At 41.9% G+C, this 19,424-nt stretch overlaps 1 protein-coding gene across 2 annotated transcripts in view; it reads left to right on the top strand.

Annotated features, from left to right (window-relative positions):
• Nucleotides 1–19,424, top strand: part of SDHA (succinate dehydrogenase complex flavoprotein subunit A) — an 803,000-nt gene that overhangs the window by 267,174 nt on the left and 516,402 nt on the right. For both annotated transcript variants that reach the window (XM_044065115.1, XM_044065116.1), the window contains exon 6: nucleotides 10,022–10,170. In XM_044065115.1, the coding sequence (XP_043921050.1) occupies nucleotides 10,022–10,170 (149 nt within the window). The remainder of the gene's footprint in view (nucleotides 1–10,021; nucleotides 10,171–19,424) is intronic.

Raw genomic sequence — 19,424 nt, 5'->3', positions numbered from 1 at the left:
GACTGAAGAAACTCCAGCTCTATTCAGTCGCATACCGGCTGCTCAGAGGTGATCTGTGCCTGACATACAAGGCCATGTCCAACCCGGAATTAATGGACATGCTCCACCTCAAAAAATCCAAATCCACCAGAGCCACGAGAGCAAGAGACTTAAACCTCAACACGGATATAAATAGGACGTGCTGGAGGGACAGATTCATCACTCAGAGACTCCCTACACTATGGAACAGAATCCCAGTCCATGTGAGGCAGAGCCCCTCACTGACTCTGTTCAAGAGAAATCTTGACGAGTGGATGGTAGATCGTAGGTTTACCCCGGGAATCATCTCTGTATCACTTCTGGACAGAGGCACAGCAAACTAATGGGTATAGTATTCTCATCCTAAGGGGTGGTGAAAGCCACACACACTCTGGCTAGGCTTTTAAATGCCCTAGGGCAGATAGCCTAGTATGAACCTATGAACCTGCAAGCACAATTCCTGCCAGGAAAAACAAATACTTTGGCAGATGAACTAAGCAGAAACATCATGGATCCCCACTAATGGAAACTGGATCCACAAGTCTTCAGCATGATAATAAGGAAATGGGGATGCCCAGACTTAAATCTATTTGCCTTCCCTCACAACTGCCAATTGCAGAGATTTTGCACAAGGATTTATCACAAGCAAGCATGGAAAGTGGACGTCCTATCTAACGGTATATGCTTTTCCCCCACTGCCTCTCCTTCCCAGGGTACTCCTAAAGGTCAGACAAGAGAAGCTAAAAATGATACTGATTGCACCAGACTGGCCACGACAGCAATGGTACCCAATCCTAAAGAGCTTGTCTCAAGGTCCAGCATGGATATTGTCTTAAAATTTCTCACTACCTGACAAAGGGGGTGGAACTGTGCTTATGGACTACATTTTGTATGAATCAAAAATTAAATATAAGTTGTCTAATGATAGTAAATATTCCAAATCATCTTTGAATGAAGTTAATATAGCTTATTCTAAAATTAATGTTCTTTTAAATGATTTGTTAGAAGGATCTATTGACTTAGACATTTACAATTTTTTGTTTAATAAATATCCCAGGACACCATCAGTATTTGGCATTCCAAAGGTCCATGAGGACCCCGTGGATCCACCCTTAAGACTTATTGTTTCCTCTGAGGGTTCCATTACTACCTCTCTAGCAAAATATGTGGATGTTAAGTTGAAAACACTCTCAAGTGAGGGAGTTACTGTTTTAAAGGATTCCTCGGACTTTCTTAGGCAGGTAAAACCTGAATTATTTCATCCTAATATACTTTTCATAACTTTGGATATTGACATATTTGGTTCTATTCCTCATGAAATTGGTATATTATGGCTTGAGGAAAGTATGAGAGATAGTGGTAAATTTAGTTCGCAGGACTTTACGACATGCCTGTAATTAATGGAAATGGTTCTTAAGAACAATTTTATGTTCTTTGAAGGGGAATTTTATAAGCAAGAAAGAGGGGTTGCTATGGGGGCAAAATGTGCCCCCACTTATGCAAATAGTTTTGTCTAGGTGGGAAAAATTATTTGCCACTGATTCAGAGTTTTCCAATTGTTGGTGTTTTTACAAATGCTTTCTTGATGACATTTGAATTTTTGGAATGATTCTCAAGAAAGATTTTTTGAATTCCTTTCCTATTTGAAAGCTACCACAGAATTTTTGGATTTTACCTACCATTTTGATACTCAACAACTGATCTATTTAGATATTTCTTTGATTAAATTAGATCATTCCTTTTCTTCCAAAGTCAGTAGAAAAGGAACTTTTTCCAACTCATATCTCCACTTTAATAGTGGGCATCCGTTCTTTCAAAAAAAGAACATACGCAAAGGACAGTTAGTTAGAATAAGTCGTATGACTTCCGAAGATACTGAATTTTTAAAGGAATGTGACTTTGTTACCCAAATGTTCAGAGACGTTACCCAGAAAATCTGATTTGTGAAGTTACTAAAGAAGTAATTGAAGATAGGAAAGAGAGGTTTGCCCCCATTTTGGGTTGTGATGAAGGACCTAACTCTTGTTATAATTCTAATACTTTCACTAATGATTGGGATGAGACATATGTTATGGATTTTACAGGTGATTCAGGGTATATAAAACAAACTGTCTCTAGAGAATGGGAACGTTTTAAACAAATATCTGAACTCAAACAAATTCATAGTCAACCCTTAAAATTTACTTATAGAAGGGATACTAATTTTAAGAAGTTATTTGAGTTTGGAGGTGGTTCAAGGTACATCTAAAAGATTGGGGACCTTTAAATGTGGTTCATGTTCCCAATGTTCACATATTATTAATGCTTCCAGTATCTATATTCCTAGCAGGAACAAACACATTAAAAGCTACTCTTTTTCTAACTGTAACACTAATGGTGTGGTTTATTTAGCTCTTTGCTCAATTTGTGGATCATTTTATGTTGGTAAAACGGAGAGAAAGCTCAAATTAAGAATATATGAACACTTTTATGAAATTTAGTAAGCATAACATGAATAATGCACTTTTTAAACATACTTTAACTTGCCCACAAGCCTCCTTTGTTTTTTCGTAATTGAAGCAGTGGCTAGAGAAATTAGGGGGTGTATGTGGGAGACTAAACTTGAATACAGAGAGTTATTATGGCAAATTATATTGGAAGCTAATAGAAACCCCGGTTTAAATTATATGATATCTATCCTTCCAGTTTTAAAATTAAGGAGTGCTAAACTATAAACTTTCAGGGTAGTATAGGATTATAAATGGTTTAAAATGACCTTCAAAATGTTTTTTAATTAATTCTTATGGGTACAAAACTGATTTTAACATTATACATGTATTTTATGGTAAAGATTTTAGTATTTAAATATAAACTTTTATTTTTTTTACAACTTGTGTATTATTGTTGTTGAAGTGACAAGGAAATTATATTTGAAAAGTTTTTAACTTTTAATCAATTCACATTTTTAACTGAATTATTGATTTGTTTAATTGCTATGAATTCATTGGTGCATTCATTCAAACAGATGTATTTAATTGTAATGTTACCTAGGCTTGGTGTTTGCTATCTGATGAAGATTTTCGAAAACGTACTTTCTGTGTGTAAAGCATTAGTATCAAGCGTTTCTTGTGTGTCCAGTGCTTTTGGAACATTAATATTGTACTTTTGGCAGCAGTCTCGGTCTGGACTCTTATTTGGTTCTCTACAGCGAACGTTTTTGTGTGGTTCTCACTTACTGACCCAACAAAACAATCAGATCCTGCACAGCCAACTCGGGACCTTAAATCTGGCAGCATGGCAGATAATGTAGCCATCCAGAACACTCCTCTTTCAAAAGCTGTTATGGATGTTATCTTGGAGGCCAGGAGGCTCAGTACCAGAAAATTTTATGCAGAAAAATGGAAGAGATTCTGTGCTTGGAACCAGGAACAAGGCAGTGACACGTGTGTACCAAATATCCCTCGGATTTTACAATACCTAACTGAGATGCTGAACAAAGGCCTTTCTTTCTCGTCAATTAAAATTCATGCCTCTGCCATTTCAGCCCATTACAATACAGAACCACCTGTCTTTTCTCATCCTTTACTAAGGCAGTACCTCAGAGGGGCCAAAAACATTAGACCTCCAAGGAGAGCACCAGTTGCAGCCTGGGACTTCAATTATGTTTTGGAAAAACTCACACTGCCTCCTTTCGAGCCAGCATCAACATCAGATATAAAATTCTTATCCTGGAAAACAGCTCTGCTCCTAGCAATAACCTCTGCAAGGCGAGTCTCGGAGTTACAAGCACTCATGGCTGTGGAACCTTTCATCATTTTTCATCCAGACCGGGTTTCTCTGAGGACAAACCCTACATTTATGCCTAAGGTGGTGTCCAGTGTGGCCCTTAACCAAACCATTCACTTGCCTAGCTTTTATCCAAATCCACAGAACAATGGTGAGAAAATTCTGCATTCTTTGGACATACACAGGCAGTTATGCTTCTACTTGGACAGAACTAAAGCTTTCAGACAGACTGAGCAACTTTTAGTGTCATATACTGCAGGATCACAAGGAAAGGTTATCTCAAAGCAGATTGTTTCTAAATGGATAGGCCATTGCATCTGTTTCTGCTATTTTCAACATGGCAAATCAGTGCCTAAGGGCATTAGACCTCATTCCACCAGAGCAACAGCCACTTCAGCAGCCTTCCTCAGAGGAGTAGCAACCAAAGATATCTTAGAGGCTGCAACTTGGAGTTCAGTGCACACCTTCACAAAGCACTACCACTTACCTCTTTACTCTAAGTCCAGAGCCGGCTTTGCCACTGCAGTTCTGCAGGGCCCCATAGCCTCTCCTAACCCTATTTAGCCCAGCCGCCCTTCCTCAGCTTTGGGATTCAACCCAAGAGTAATGACTGCAACAGTGAAGCACGATGAACATAATACAGTCGTGTACCTACCATAAATGTAGATGTTCAAGTGTATTCACTGTTGCAGTCCAGGTTACCCACCCACCATCCTCCTTTTCTTTGCTGGGACTTATCTGCACTTCTCTGTCCTATACAACCTATTTGGTGTATATGTTATTTTTGTGCATGCATTTTTATTGGCATATTTTTTCAGCCTACCAATTGGGGGGCACCTGACATCTGGGGCAAGAAAAACTGAAGAAAATGGCGTCTGCTGCATCTTTTATACCCCCTGGTGCACTGACGTCAGGGAAGAGGTGACAGCAATCGACGCCGGACCTAGACTTTGGAATTCTGGATGACTTGAGGGTAGCCTGCCAGCAGGATAACCAAAGAGTAATGACTGCAACAGTGAATACACTTGAACGTCTACATTTATGGTAGGTACATAACTGTACTTTTCTTCTCCAGACTTTTTCTGGTACCCAGAAAAGGCAAATCATGACGTCCAGTCCTGGAACCGTCTACTCTAAACACCTGTCTGGAGATTCCAAAATTCAGGATGCTGACTCTTCATCAATTACTTCCTGTGCTAGGCAAAGATGCCTGGTTGGCAACACTTGATTTAAAAGAAGCATACCTGCACATCCCAATCAGGGAATCTTCCAGGAGATACCTACGCTTCAAAGCAGGCTACAAGCATTATCAGTTCTCTGCACTGCCCTTTGGCTTGTCTACTGCGCCCAGGGTATTCACAAAGTGCCTGGCTCCAGCTATTGCATTTTGCAGGCAAAGATGTATTCAAATATACACACACCTGGACGATTGTCTAATTCAGGCAGAAAGCCAGGGCATACTTTTGAATCATCTGGCTTTTGTAAAAAGGGTTCTAACTTGTCTGGGGTACTCCATAAAGGAAAGAAATCACAGCTGGTACCCTGTCAACAAATTACATTCCTGGGAGCAAGCTTGAATACAACTGCCCAGATGGCTTACCTCACTCCAGAAAAGCAAATTCATTTGGTAACCTATTTCAAACAAGTGGCCGCAAAAACCCTGCTATCTGCAAGACAAATACTGCAAGTCTTTGGGTTCGTGGCGTCCTGCATTCTTCTAATTCCATATGCAAGATTGCAAATAAGGAAACTACAGTGGTATCTAAAAAGTCTATGGAGTCAACATTCTCACAGCCTGGAAACTATTATTCCTATCATACCTTGCCTACGCCTAGAGTTCCTTTGGTGGGTAGAGACCTGCCACCAAAACAAGGGACTACCATTCACACTACCCCCTGCCACCCAAATCCTAACTACAGATGCATCAGACTATGTATGGGGGGCTCACCTGGCAGGGAAGTGCATTCAGGGCAAATGGAACCCAAGTCAAATGCACCTGCATATCAATCCGAAAGAAATGTTAGCTGTACAGAATGCTCTGACAGCCTTCATGGACTACATTCTTCCAGGACAACACCACGGTTATGTGGTATATAAACAAGCGGGGGGGGGGGTACACATTCCTACCCCCACTGCAGACTAGCCATGGCATTGTGGAACACAGCTTTGAGCTACCAAGTGCATATACAAGCTCAATTTCTGCCAGGAAAATTGAATACACTGGCAGATGGACTAAGCAGAAACTTCATGGACCCACACGAATTGAAACTGGAACCAAAGACTTTCAACATGTTGATAAACAAATGGGGGAGCCTGGATATAGACCTGTTTGCCTCCCCCCAGAACTACCAGTTGGACACGTTTTTCACAAGGACTCCCAACAAACAAGCCTGGAAAGTGGATGCTCTGTCCTTCAGCTGGAAAAACCTGTCAGTCTACACCTTCCCCCCGCTGCCTCTGCTCTCCAAAGTTATACTAAAAGTCAAATAGGACAAACCAAGGATGATCTTGCTTGCTCCAGACTGGCCACGCCAACACTGGTACCCCCTCCTGCGCAGTGTGTTGCAGTTATCTCAATGGCACCTGCCTCATACCCCTTTCCTGCTGTCTCAGCAGGAGAACCAAATTCTGCACCCTCAGCTTCCAACATTGAACCTTGCAGCCTGGCTAATCACTTAACTTCACCCTTATCATCCCTCAGCAAACCTGTGATGGATGTCATCTTAGAGGCAAGGAGACCTAGTACTAGAAAATCTTATGCTGACAAATGGAAACGTTTCTGTGCCTGGAACCAGTCTCAAGGGATGAGCGCAGCAGCGCCCAATTTACCTCAGATTTTGCAATACTTAACTGAGATGCTTCACAAGGGCCTGTCCTTTTCTTCCATTAAAATCCACACCATGGCCATTTCAGCTCATTGTAACACAGAACCTCCCCTCTCCTCTCATCCTCTGCTCAAAGCAGTACCTCAGAGGGGCCAAAAACTTGAGACCACCCAGGAGAGCTCCGACCCCTGCCTGGGACCTTAACTTTGTATTGGAGAAGCTCACTCTACCTCCTTTCGAGCAGCTGCTACTGCAGATTTAAAATTTCTTTCTTGGAAAAAAACTTTCCTTTTAGCAATCACGTCAGCTAGGAGGATATCTGAATTACAGGCCCTTATGGCAGTGGAGCCTTTCATCATCTTTCATGCGGACAGGGTGTCCCTCAGGACCAATCCCTCCTTCATGCCCAAGGTGATATCCAGTGTGGCTCTTAATCAGTCCATTCATTTGCCAACCTTCTTTTCTAATCCACAGAACAAAGGGGAACAAATACTGCACTCCTTAGATGTGCACATACAACTTAGATTTTACTTGAACAGGACTAAACCTTGAAGAAAATCTGAACAACTGCTGGTGGCATTTGCTGCAGGGGCAGAGGGGAAGGCTATTTCAAAGCAAACCATTTCTAAATGGACAGGCCATTGCATTAATTTCTACTATAAGCACCATGGAAAACCTATCCCACAGGGGATTAGACCCCATTCATCCAGGGCTGTATCTACCTCTACAGCCTTTCTCAGAGGTGTCCCTACCAGGAACGTTCTAGTAGCTGCTACCTGGAGTTCTGTACATACTTTCACCAAGCATTACCATTTACCAATTTTCTCTAAATCCAGAGCTGGCTTTGCCACTGCAGTCTTGCAGGGCCTTATAGCTGATCCCAATGCTGTCTAAATTCCTCCTCCCATCCTTAGCTTTGGGAATCTACCCAAATGTGATGACTGCAACAGTGAAACACGAAGAACATGGTATATTGTGTACATTTAACATAAATGTAGATGTTGGAGTGTATTGACTGTTGCAGTCCTGGTTACCCTCCCTCCAGCCCCCTGACTTCTTTTGGCTATACCTCTACTTTCCTTTACTATGCTTAAAAGGTTTTTGGTGTATTTGCTTTTTTGTTGAAGGTATAACCTTGTATATATGTGTGTGTGTGTGTATATATATATATATATATATATATATAATGTGTGTGTGTATATATATATATATATATATATATATATATATATATATGTATGTGTATATATATATATATATATATACACACACACACACACACACACACATATATATATATATATATATATATATATATATATATATATATAATATTTAATTGCTTCCCATTAGGGGGCACCTGATAATCTGTGTCAAGAAAAACTGATGTAATGGCATCGGCTGCATGCTTAATACCCCTGACTACCTGACGTCACGATAGATGAGACCACAACTGATGCAGGATCCAGGCCTACTGAGGGCTACTGCAAGCAGATAACCCAAATGTGATGACTGCAACAGTGAATACACTCAAACATCTACATTTATGGTTAGTGTACACAACTGTACTTTCCCTCTTCTGCATTTCGGCAAATGCAGTCCATCACAAGTTACCTCACAGGTTGGAACTACTTACACAGGACAAAGGGATTTCTCATCCATAGGATCATAGGAAGTTACTAGGCTATTGGCCCTGAGGCCCTTACAAGCCTAGCCATGAATTTAGTCCATGTTCCAACAAGTCAGCACCTGATGCCATCCCCACCTATCCACTCTTCAACTGATGCTGTGGGTGATAAGATTTTAATTCCACAGGCACCTTTTTTCTGAGGATGTGCTTATGGTCTTGCAGGAGGCAAGGAAACCCAATACTAGGATATCCTACGTATTCAAATGGAAGAGGTTTCTGTTTGGTGTTTTTCTTCTAACATGGATCCACTTTCTGTGGATGTCCCTTTGGTTCTATCTTATCTGAATTAAATTGCTCATTGCTAGGTTGGCCTATTCTTTGGTTAAGGCCCACTTATTGGCTATTTCTGCTTGTCGCTTTAGCTTCTAGATTTGAAGCTAAGCAATTCCTTAAAAGCATCATTCATATTAAGCCTCCCAGGAAACCTGTTCCTCCTCCCTGGGCTCTTAATTTTGTTTTGGAAAAATTGACTCTGCTTCCTTTCAGCATTGCTCTTGGAAGACTGTACTTTTGTTAGCTCTTACGTTTGCCAGACTGGTGCAAGGGCTTGTCCTCCTCTTTCAATGTTTCATAAGGATAGGGTGTCCTTGCGTACCAGTCCTCCTCTTATTCCCAAGGTGGTGAATGAGCTGTCCCTTAATCTAGTCATTTGCCCACTTTTTCCCTTTTCCACAATCTACCAGTGAGAAGGTGCTTGTACACAATGGATGTGCATAGACAACTAGATTAAGGCTATTAGGAAATTTGATCAGCTCCTTGTTTCCTTTCATCCTAGGTCCTTAGGATTATCCGTGTCCAAGCAGAAGGTTTCTTCTTGGATCTCTAAAGCTATTTCTTTTTGTTATTCCTTTCATGGTAAGAGCCTTTCTTATGCTTTTAATGGTCATTCTACTAGAGCTATGGCTTCTTTTGGTGATGTTTTCAAGGGTTTGGATACTAACACTATTTTAGAGGCAGTTACCTGGACCTGCGTGCATACATTTACCAAGCACTACAACTTGGATGGAATCTCCAGAGCTAGAGCTGGTTTTATTAGGGCCATCCTTCCTGGCTTCCTAGAGGGCTGTGCTGGTCTTTCCTCCTCCCAGGCTTTGGCACTCTTTCTCTAATGTAATGAATCCTACAACAGTACAGTTGTGTAAAGTCTTAACGTAACAGTAGATCTCCTCCTCTTTGCTGTTGCATTATTTACTCCCTCCCACCTCCCCCTGGACTTTTTGTCTTCTGATGTATGGGTTTCCTCTTTTTTTTCCTTGGACTGGCATTCCTATCGGGGCTATCAGTTATGAAGGTGGTATGTCTGGACATCACCTTTATGCCCTACCCTACACAAGGAAGATACGTGTGATGCATGGAGTACTTTAAAGCAACTTAAGGCTTTGGTATATTGGCTGTACATCTGGTTGTCCTTGACAGGGAGTTCTTATTGTAATGAATATTCCAACAGAGAAGAGAAGGACATGTCTGTGTTGGAGACTCAAAAATCCAGCAATCTGGTACATATGCAAGTTGAGAAAGATGCAGAGCGAGACTTAAAGGTGTGTGTGTGTGTGTGTGTGTGTGTGTGTGTGTGTGTGTGTGTGTGTGTGTGTGGATCAATTACATGGTTAATCTGAGTTTTAGTAGAATCATGTAATAAAGATGATAAAAGTATTTCACTATATAATAAACTGTATTTTATTTTTGTGACATGATTTTCTCTTTTATCTCTCTTTTTTTCCAGTCCCTTAAATATGATACAAGTTATTTTGTGGAATATTTTGCCTTGGATCTCCTGATGGAAAATGGACAGTGCTGTGGAGTAATAGCGTTGTCAATGGAGGATGGAAACATTCATAGATTTAGAGCAAAGAACACTGTCCTTGCCACAGGGTAATGGTGGTCATTTTCAGAAGTTATTAAATTAAGACAGCTTAGTTGTACATAGTTTGGCGGTTAGTGGGAAAGAAAATGGGAATGAAAATCGTGAGAACCTGTCTAACACACTCTTACGTTCATGTTACAGCAGTACTTAATATGTGAAGATTTTAAAGATTGGTATTGGTAACTGCATGTCACTATTCCAGCAAGGTTTTGGATGTAAACACACTAAGCTGTTTTACACTCTGATCTTATATTAGTTTTGCAGGTCATAAACTTGCATTTGAAAGCTCATTTAGAAGTGTTGAACTTTTTTTCCCCCTGGAACTCAGCAGGTTTGGAGATGTATATAAAAAGTGAAGGGTGTAGTGCACTTAAATCCCTAAGTGGCTGCTAATCATCATGTTGCCTTAGAAAATGTTCTTTTGGCCCATAGTTTTGTTTAGCTTTTGCTTTTTTCCTGCAGAGTAGGTGTAGAACAGATCATGTTTCAGAATGCCTCTTGCAGTAAAACAATCAAAATATAGTTGTTTAGTGACTGTAAGACTCCTCTATTGTGTTACTTGCAGTTTGCAACTTGTTGAAAAAATTCAGGTGGTTGTATTTAAGACATTAATGCTTTAATGTCATTAGCAAAGGAAGGCTGCCCTCTTGGTGTTCTGTAACATGTACTGCTTTATTGTTTATTGTGCTATTGCTTGAATTAGATAAAAAAAATTGTTGAAATATTGTCATTCGTTTATAGGTACATAGCAAGATAACGCTCACAAGCCTTGCATCCCAAATGTATCCAACAATTTTGGAGCCTTAGACGTTATTGTTAGGGCATGTGTAAGTTAGGGCGTGCATGGTCAAACATTTACAGATTGCCTCTATTCTGTATGTGACGCTTTTTGGTTTGGACGTTAAAGCGAGGTCTCATCTACTTGAGTTGGTGGTAGCTTAGGTGGATGTAAAAGGTCCCATGGCACCTATCAAAAGCCTAGGGGAAGTTCCCAATCCCATGACCAAACTTTTCCTAGTAGTATAAGTAACATGTCAATTCTGTCCTGAAGAGAGTAAAAAAAAAATAGATAACAGTAGTTGGACTAGATTAGACAAAAAAACTGTACATCTCAAGAACATGAATATTCACTTGGAATCTTTGAAATGCACCCAGTAATTGTGTCAGATTGTATCTTTGTCTAGTTAAAATTATGAATGAGCACAGCAAACTGCTGGAGCTTATGTTTTATTTTATTTATTTGCAGCTTGTTTGCCAGGACGGTCCATTGGGCTGAGAGGAGCCCATTTGCAGTGTAGTCCTGAGGAGAAAAGGTCCATAAAGACAATGGACATAATAAATAAGTTGTTACTAATATAGTAATACAGAAGTACAGGTAAAGAAATATGGTATTTCAGGGTACAATTTAGTAAAAATGCAAAAAAACAAAAATTATAAAAACCATAAGTAATATTTAATGATATGTTCCTACAAATGCATAATTATAGAGAAGATAGAAAGTAGTTTAGAAGGATTTGTTGTTGGATTATATGAAGTTGTGTAGAAATCTGGTTGTAACAAAGGATAAAGAAATATGGTAAAGTGTGGCAGTAGAAATTTACTTAGAGGTACTTGTAATCGTGAGGATGTAACAAAGTTCTAAAGGAAAACTTTGTATTTAATATACATTAGATAAAAATTTTTTTGAGTATAGAATTATAACAGTTAAGCAAATGTACTTTAGCATTAATACAAGAGCACGTAAACTGTTGTCTCAAAAGAGATCCTAAGACAAGGAAATTGACCAGGACATATTCATGGGCTTTGTGAAAATTTCTACAAAGCAGATCATCTGGAAAATCTGGCCACAGACTAAATATGTTCTTCGTGTTTCACTGTTGCAGTCATTACATTTGGGTAATCTGCTGGCAGGTTGCGCTCATTCGGCCTGAATTCTAAAGTCTTGGGTCCTGCGTCGGTTGCTGTCTCCTCTTCCATGACGTCAGGGGTATAAAACATGCAGCCAATGCCATTTTTAGTCTTTCTTCCCGCGTGGTGCCCGAAGCACAAGCATTTCGCAAGTGCTGGTCGACCGACTACTGAAATATTCAAGTATGAGTTTCAGAACCGAAGTCTTCACTAAAAGTACCCCATTGGGGAAACTTTTTTCTTGCTTTTTACCGATGTCAGAAAAAGTTAATAATTGTATTACTTGTGGAAAGCAAATACCTCATAAGGATTTCCATCTATACTGTATTCCTTGCCTAGGCCCTGATCACAACGTGCCTGGCTGTCGGTTTTCTGCTAGATTTAACCAACGCACTAGTAAGCGTCGGTATATTTTTGTATCAAAGTATTTTGGAAATAGATTTAACTACCCAGAAATGTCGTCTGATAGTAGTCCGACTACCAGAGTACATAAAAAACGCAAAGAAAAGGACAGAGAAAGGCAGTCGAGATCCAAAACAGACGACGAAGCTTCTCCTAAGCCAGTCGCCAGTTAGCCGGTACTCAGTGAGGCGCTTTTGCAGCTCCTGATAACCCTCTACCTTCGAGTCGCAGGCCTCTACCGACACCCATGTGGAGTTCGGCATGCCGCAAGATACTCAAGGTATTGGACCGACGGATATATCTCCCTCATATGGGTCTGGAGCCACTGAACAGGCACCGGCTTCTGAGGGTGTATTCGGACCTCAACATTTGTATATCAGACTGACAAAAGCTGCAAAACCAAAGACAAAAGCAACTTCCAAAACTAAAAAAAACGATGTATGAGCCACATGCACAGGCCTCTATGCCTACAAAACAGATGATCAAAATGTCTGAAGACGTTATTACCTTGATCAGGGGTACCCATCCCCCTCCTGATAAGAGGCCTAGGCAAGGCACTGATTATGAATCTTCAGATCAGGTTTCTATTTCTTCTGATTCCTCTTCTGATCAGGAATTTATCTATACCTCCCTATGAGGATTCTGATGCTGAGGAGTCTGTTCCATCTGCATCTCCTCCTGAGGATTATTCATTTGCAGAAACCTTGCATACTTTGAGGGAGCATTTTCACTGGGAGAGTCGAGACTTCTCAGAATCAAAGAAGAGGCTTAGGAATTTACTTCTTCCTCAGCACAGGCCTTTAGCCATTCACCCTGTTTTAGACATTATAGTCGAGCTTGACCCCTGACTCCTTACCTCCGGCTCCCAGTAAGCCTGACAGATACTACAGAGTCCCTGTCTCACATAAATTTTTTATGTAGAAACCCTGCTGCTGATCCTGAAACTATTTTACAGGGTCTAAAGGGAGTTAAGGCCTCAACAGCAAAAAATCCTACCCCCTCTGACAGAGATTCAAGGGCACTGGACAGATGGGGGGAAAAAAAGGTTTATCCATCTGCAACCTTGGCAATCAGGGCCTTAAACTGTCAATTTCATATGCTTAAGTACCAGCAACACGTTATGGGATTGCTGAAACAGAAAATGATGTTGATTTCAGAATGTGCAGAAAATAAAGAATTGCAGGAATCTGCCAAAAAATCAATGGGCAGAGACACAGAAACAGGTTATGCCCCTCATGGATATGGGGGCCATTCAGACAGTACCAGAACAGGAAAAAGGACAAGGTTTTTACTCGACTGTTCTTGGTACCCAGAAAGGACAAGGCCTGGCAGCCAATACTGGATTTATTGATTTTGAGCACATTCCTGGACATTCCAAAATTCAAAATGCTGACTTTGCAGCAGCTTCTGCACATGCTGGGCAAGAATGCTTGGATGGTGACTTTAGACCTAAAAGAGGCATACCTGCATGTGCCAATAATACAGTCGTGCAGAAGATACCTCAGATTCAAGGCTGGCTTACTGCATTACCAATTCTCTGCACTGCCCTTTGGCTTATCTACTGCGCCCAGGGTCTTTACAAAGTGCCTGGCAACAGTAATTACATTTTCAGGCAAAGAAGTATACAAATATATCCTTACTTGGACTACTGTCTCATTCAAGCAGAGAACAAGGACATTCTTCTTCGATATCTGGCGTTTGTGAAAAGGCTTCTAACATGCCTAGGGTACACAATAAACGAAAAGAAATCACAATTGGTACCCTCTCAAAAGATAACATTCCTGGGTGCAAGCTTGGAATACAACTTCCCAGATGGCTTACCTCACTCCAGACAAACAAAGGCAACTGACTACTTCCAACTGATGGCAACAAAAACCCAGTCTTCTGCAATACAAATTCTGCAGGCTCTGGGCTTCATGGCATCCTGCATGCTACTGATTCCATATGCAAGACTGCATATGAGGAAACTTCAATGGTACCTAAAAAGTTGATGGAGTCAACATTCTCACAGTCTGGAAACAATGATTCCTCTCATTCCCTGCCTGCAACAGGAGTTTTTATGGTGGGTAAGGGCATGTCACCAAAACATGGGACGGCCATTCACTCTACCCCCTGCCAGCCAAACCATCACAACAGACGCATCAGATTATGCCTGGGGGGCCCACATGGCAGGAAGATGCATTCAGGGCATATGGTCACCAAAACAAATGCATCTGCATATCAACCAGAAAGAGATGCTAGCTGTTCAAAATGCCCTAACAGCCTTCAAGGACTTACTTCATCCAGGACAACTACTGATAAAGATGGACAACACCACAGTCATGTGGTATATAAACAAGCAAGGGGGCACACAGTCATACCCCCCTCTGCAGATTATCCATGACATTGTGGAACACAGCCTTGTCCTACCAAATACATCTTCAAGCACAATTCCTGCCAGGAAAACAAAACACTCTGGCAGATGATTTAAGCAGAAACCTTACGGACCCTCACGAGTGGAAACTAAAGCCACAAGTCTTCAGCATGATAACAGAGAAATGGGGGAGCCCAGACATAGATCTGTTTGCCTCTCCTCAAAATTATCAATTGAAAAGATTCTGCACAAGGACTTATCACAGACAAGCATGGAAAGTGGACGCTCTATCCTTCAGTTGGAAAAACCTCTCAGTTTACGCCTTTCCTACTCTGCCTCTTCTCCCCAAGGTGTCCTCCTAAAAGTCAGACAAGAGAAACCAAATATGATGCTAATTGCCCCAGACTGGCCCCGCCAATACTGGTTCCCAATCCTAAGGAACTTGTCTCAATACCCAGCTTGGACCTTGCCTCAAAGACCACAACTACTGTCCCAGCATAACAATCAGATCCTGCACAATCAACTACAGACTCTGAACCTGGCAGCATGGCTGATCATGTAGTCATACAAACAACACCTCACAGTAAAGCTGTGATGAATGTCATTTTGGAAGCCAGAAGGCCTAGTACTAGAAACTCTTATGCTGACAAATGGAAGAGATTCTGTGCTTGGAATCGAGCACAAGGAACTAATACAGCCCACCTAAATATTCCTCAGATATTGCAATACTTAACTGAGATGCTTGACAAAGGCCCATCTTTCTCATCAATTAAAATCCAAGCCTCTGCCATTTCGGCTCATTACAATACAGAGCCACTAATCTTTTCTCATCCTTTACTAAAGCAGTATCTTAGAGGAGCCAAAAATTTAAAGCCTGCTAGAAGATCACCATTGCCTGCATGGGACCTCAATTATGTGTTGGAAAAGCTCACCCTGCCTCCATTTGAACCAGCTGCTACCGCTGATATAAAGTTCTTATCATGGAAAAACAGCTCTGCTTCTAGCAATTACTTCAGCAAGAAGAGTTTTCAGAGCTACAGGCCCTCATGGCTATAGAGCCTTTAATTATATTTTACCCAGGCAGGGTATCTCTGAGGACAAGTCCTACTTTTATGCCTAAGGTCGTTTCCAGTGTGGCTCTTAACCAAACAATTCATCTGCCAACCTTTTACCCAAATCCGCAGAACAAGGGGGAGAGAATTCTGCATTCCTTGGATGTACACAGACAACTAAGATTCTACTTAAGCAGGACTAAAGCTCTAAGAAAGTCTGAGCAATTTCTAGTGACATATGCTGCAGGATCAGAGGGCAAGGCTATTTCAAAGCAGACAGTTTCAAAGTGGATAAGCCACTGCATCCGTTTCTGCTACTTACACCATGGTAAACCTGTGCCCAAGGGCATTAGGTCTCATTCCACCAGAGCTGCAGCTACATCAGCAGCCTTTCTAAGGGGAGTACCAACCAAAGACATTCTAGAGGCTGCTACTTGGAGTTCTGTTCACACCTTTACAAAGCATTATCATTGCTTGCCACTGCAGTTCTGCAGGGCCTTATAGCTGCTCCTAATGCTGTTTAGCTCCAGCCTCCCAACTATAGCTTTGGGATTCTACCCAAATGTAATGACTGCAACAGTGAAACACAAAGAACATAGTACAGTTGTGTACACTTACCATAAATGTAGATGTTCGAGTGTATTCACTGTTGCAGTCCAGGTTACCCTCCCACCATCCCCATGCGTCTGCTGCATGTTTTATACCCCTGATGACCTGATGTCATGGAAGAGGAGACCGCAACCGATGCAGGACCCAAGACTTTGGAATTCAGGCCGACTGAGGGCAACCTGCCAGCAGATTACCCAAATGTAATGACTGCAACAGTGAATACACTCTAACATCTACATTTATGGTAAGTGTACACAACTGTACTTTCATGGATGCCCTATAGATAAGGAGGAGATGGAACTAACAATTCATAATCATTTGATTGAAAGGATGTTCTTCGTGTTTCACTGTTGCAGTCATTTTACTCAGTTGGCCTGAATAACAGGGTCCTGCGTTGGTTGCTGTCTCCTCTTCCATGACGTCAGGTCATCAGGGGTATAAAACATGCAGCCAACACCATTTTAATCAGTCTTTCTTGTTGCGCAGTGCCTGAAGCAGAAGCAGTTCGCAAGTGCTGGTCGGCCGACTCCTGAAATTTTCGTTTTCGAGTTTCAGAACCGAAGTCTTCAAACTAAAGCTGAGGACCCCGTTGGGGAAACTTTTTCTTGCTCCTTACTGATGTCAGTAAAAGCTAATAATTGCATTGCTTGTGAGAAGCAAATACCTCATAAGGATTTTCATTTGTACTGTATTCCTTGCCTAGGCTCTGATCACAACGTGCCTTGCTGTCGGTTTTGTGCTAAATTTAACCAACACACTATTAAGCGTCTGTATATTTTTGCTTCTAAATATTTTGGTTCAAGATTTAACTACACTGAAATGTCGTTGGTTAGCAGTCTGACTACCCGAGTTCACAAAAAACGCAAGGAAAAAGACAGACAGAGACAGACCATCGAGGTCCAAAACTGACTAAGCTTCTCCTAAGCCAGTCGCCGGTTCGCCAGTACTCAGTGAGGGGCTTTTGCAGCCCCTGATACCCGCTACATTTGAGTCACAGGCCTCTACTGAGACCCATTCGGAGTCCGGTATGCCGCGAGATTCTGCAAGCATTGAACCCGTGAATGTCTCTCCCTTGGATGAGTCCGGAGCCGCTAAGCAGGCACCTGCTTCTGAGGGTGTTTTCAGGCCTCAACATTTTTATATTAAACCAACGCCATCAACAAAAACAAGGCCAAAACCAACTTCTATGTCTAAAAAACCGACGCATGAGCCACGTGCTCAGGCCCCTATGTCTAAAAAACAAATGATCAAAATGGCTGAGGATTTAATTACCTTGATCAGGGGTTCCCAACCCCCCCCCCTGCTAAGAGGCCTAGGCAAGGCACTGATTATGAATCATCAGATCAGGTTTCCATTTCTTTTGATTCCTCTTCTGATCAGGAATTTTTTTTATTCCACCTTATGAGGACTCTGATGCAGAGGAATCCATCCCTTCTGAGGATTATTCTTTTGGAGAGACTTTGCATACTTTAAGGGAACATTTTCACTGGGAGAGTCAGGATTTCTCAGAATCTAAAAAGAGGCTTAGGGATTTTCTTCTTCTTCTTCTTCCTCATCATAGGCCTTTGACAATACCTCCTGTATTAGACATTGTTGATGATGTGTTCTCGGAATCAAGCATGGCTCCTGATTCCCTGCCTCCGGCTCCTAGTAAGCCAGACAGATATTACAGGGTTCCTGACACCCGCACATTTCTTTTCAAAACTCATATTGCTGATCCTGAGACTATTTCTCAGAGTCCCAAGGGTGTTAAGGCTTCTACAGCCAAAAATCATACCCCTTCTAATAGAGATTCCAGGGCACTGGATAGATGGGGAAAGAAGGTTTATATGTCTGCAACCTTGGCAATCAGGGCTTTAAACTGCCAGTTTCATATGCTTAAATATCAACAGCATGGTATGGGCTTACTGAAACAGAAAATGTTGATTTCTGATTGTGTGGAAAATAGAGTTACAGCATTTATTGCATTCAGCATAACGGGCTGGAAAGCATACTTTGCAATGTGGTTTTGATTCCTTGGAGGCCTCTTGCAGGGCTGCTGTAATTGGATCTGTGATAAGAAGGCATGCCTGGCTCAAGGAGCAAAATCTGCCTGATCATGTTGTTCATCGTGCATACAGCTGCAGTAATCACAGAAGGGTTCTCTGCCGTCAGGCGGGTCCTCGGTCGGCCGAATTCCAAAGTCTAGGTCCGGCGTCGGTTGTTGCTTTCTTTCCTGCCGTCAGTGCGACAGGGGTATATAAGACACAGCCGACGCCATTTTCTTCAGTCTTTTTTGCCGCGCGGTGCCCGAAGCAGAAGCAGTTCGCAAGTGCCGGTCGGCCAGCTCCTGAAATTACAAAAAATTGGAAACTGAAGTCTTCTTTAAAGCTAAGTACCCCGTTGGGGAAACCTTTCTTGCCTCAGACCGATGTCAGACAAAGTTAACAATTGTATTTCTTGTGGGAAGCAAATACCGCATAAGGATTTCCATTCCCCCTGCATACCTTGTTTAGGCCCAGACCACGACGTCTCGGGCTGTCGCTTTTGCGCTACTTTCAATAAACGCACTATTAAGCATCGGGCGGAGTTCGCCCAGCACTTTTTTGGTAAAGCCTTTGATTATAAAATGTCGTCGGAGACTCCGACTACCGTTTTGTCCAAAAAACGCAAGGACAAAGACCGACACGTGAGGTCAGTCTCCACCGACACCACGCCAAAACCGGCTACACGTGATCCGGTTCTCAGCAAGATGCCTAAGCAGCCCCTGGCTACTGACGACACTTCTTTGGCGGTGTCTTCTGTAACCGAGACCGCAGGTACCACGGCCCATACCCAGACTACAACCTCCGAAGTCACTGTGAGTGTTGAGCCTCCTAATGTGGACAGGTCCACTTCCACCCATGGTGTCTTTAGACCCTCATCTTCCTTTTCCATAAAGGCCTTTACTAAGTCCAAA

The sequence above is a fragment of the Protopterus annectens genome, chromosome 3.part0 (assembly GCF_019279795.1).
Source record: "Protopterus annectens isolate FY-2018-M chromosome 3.part0, PAN1.0, whole genome shotgun sequence".
In the NCBI taxonomy this organism is placed as follows: Eukaryota; Metazoa; Chordata; order Ceratodontiformes; family Protopteridae; genus Protopterus; species Protopterus annectens.
Note: the sequence above shows the minus strand (reverse complement) of the source record. Positions and strands in the feature narration are given on the sequence as shown.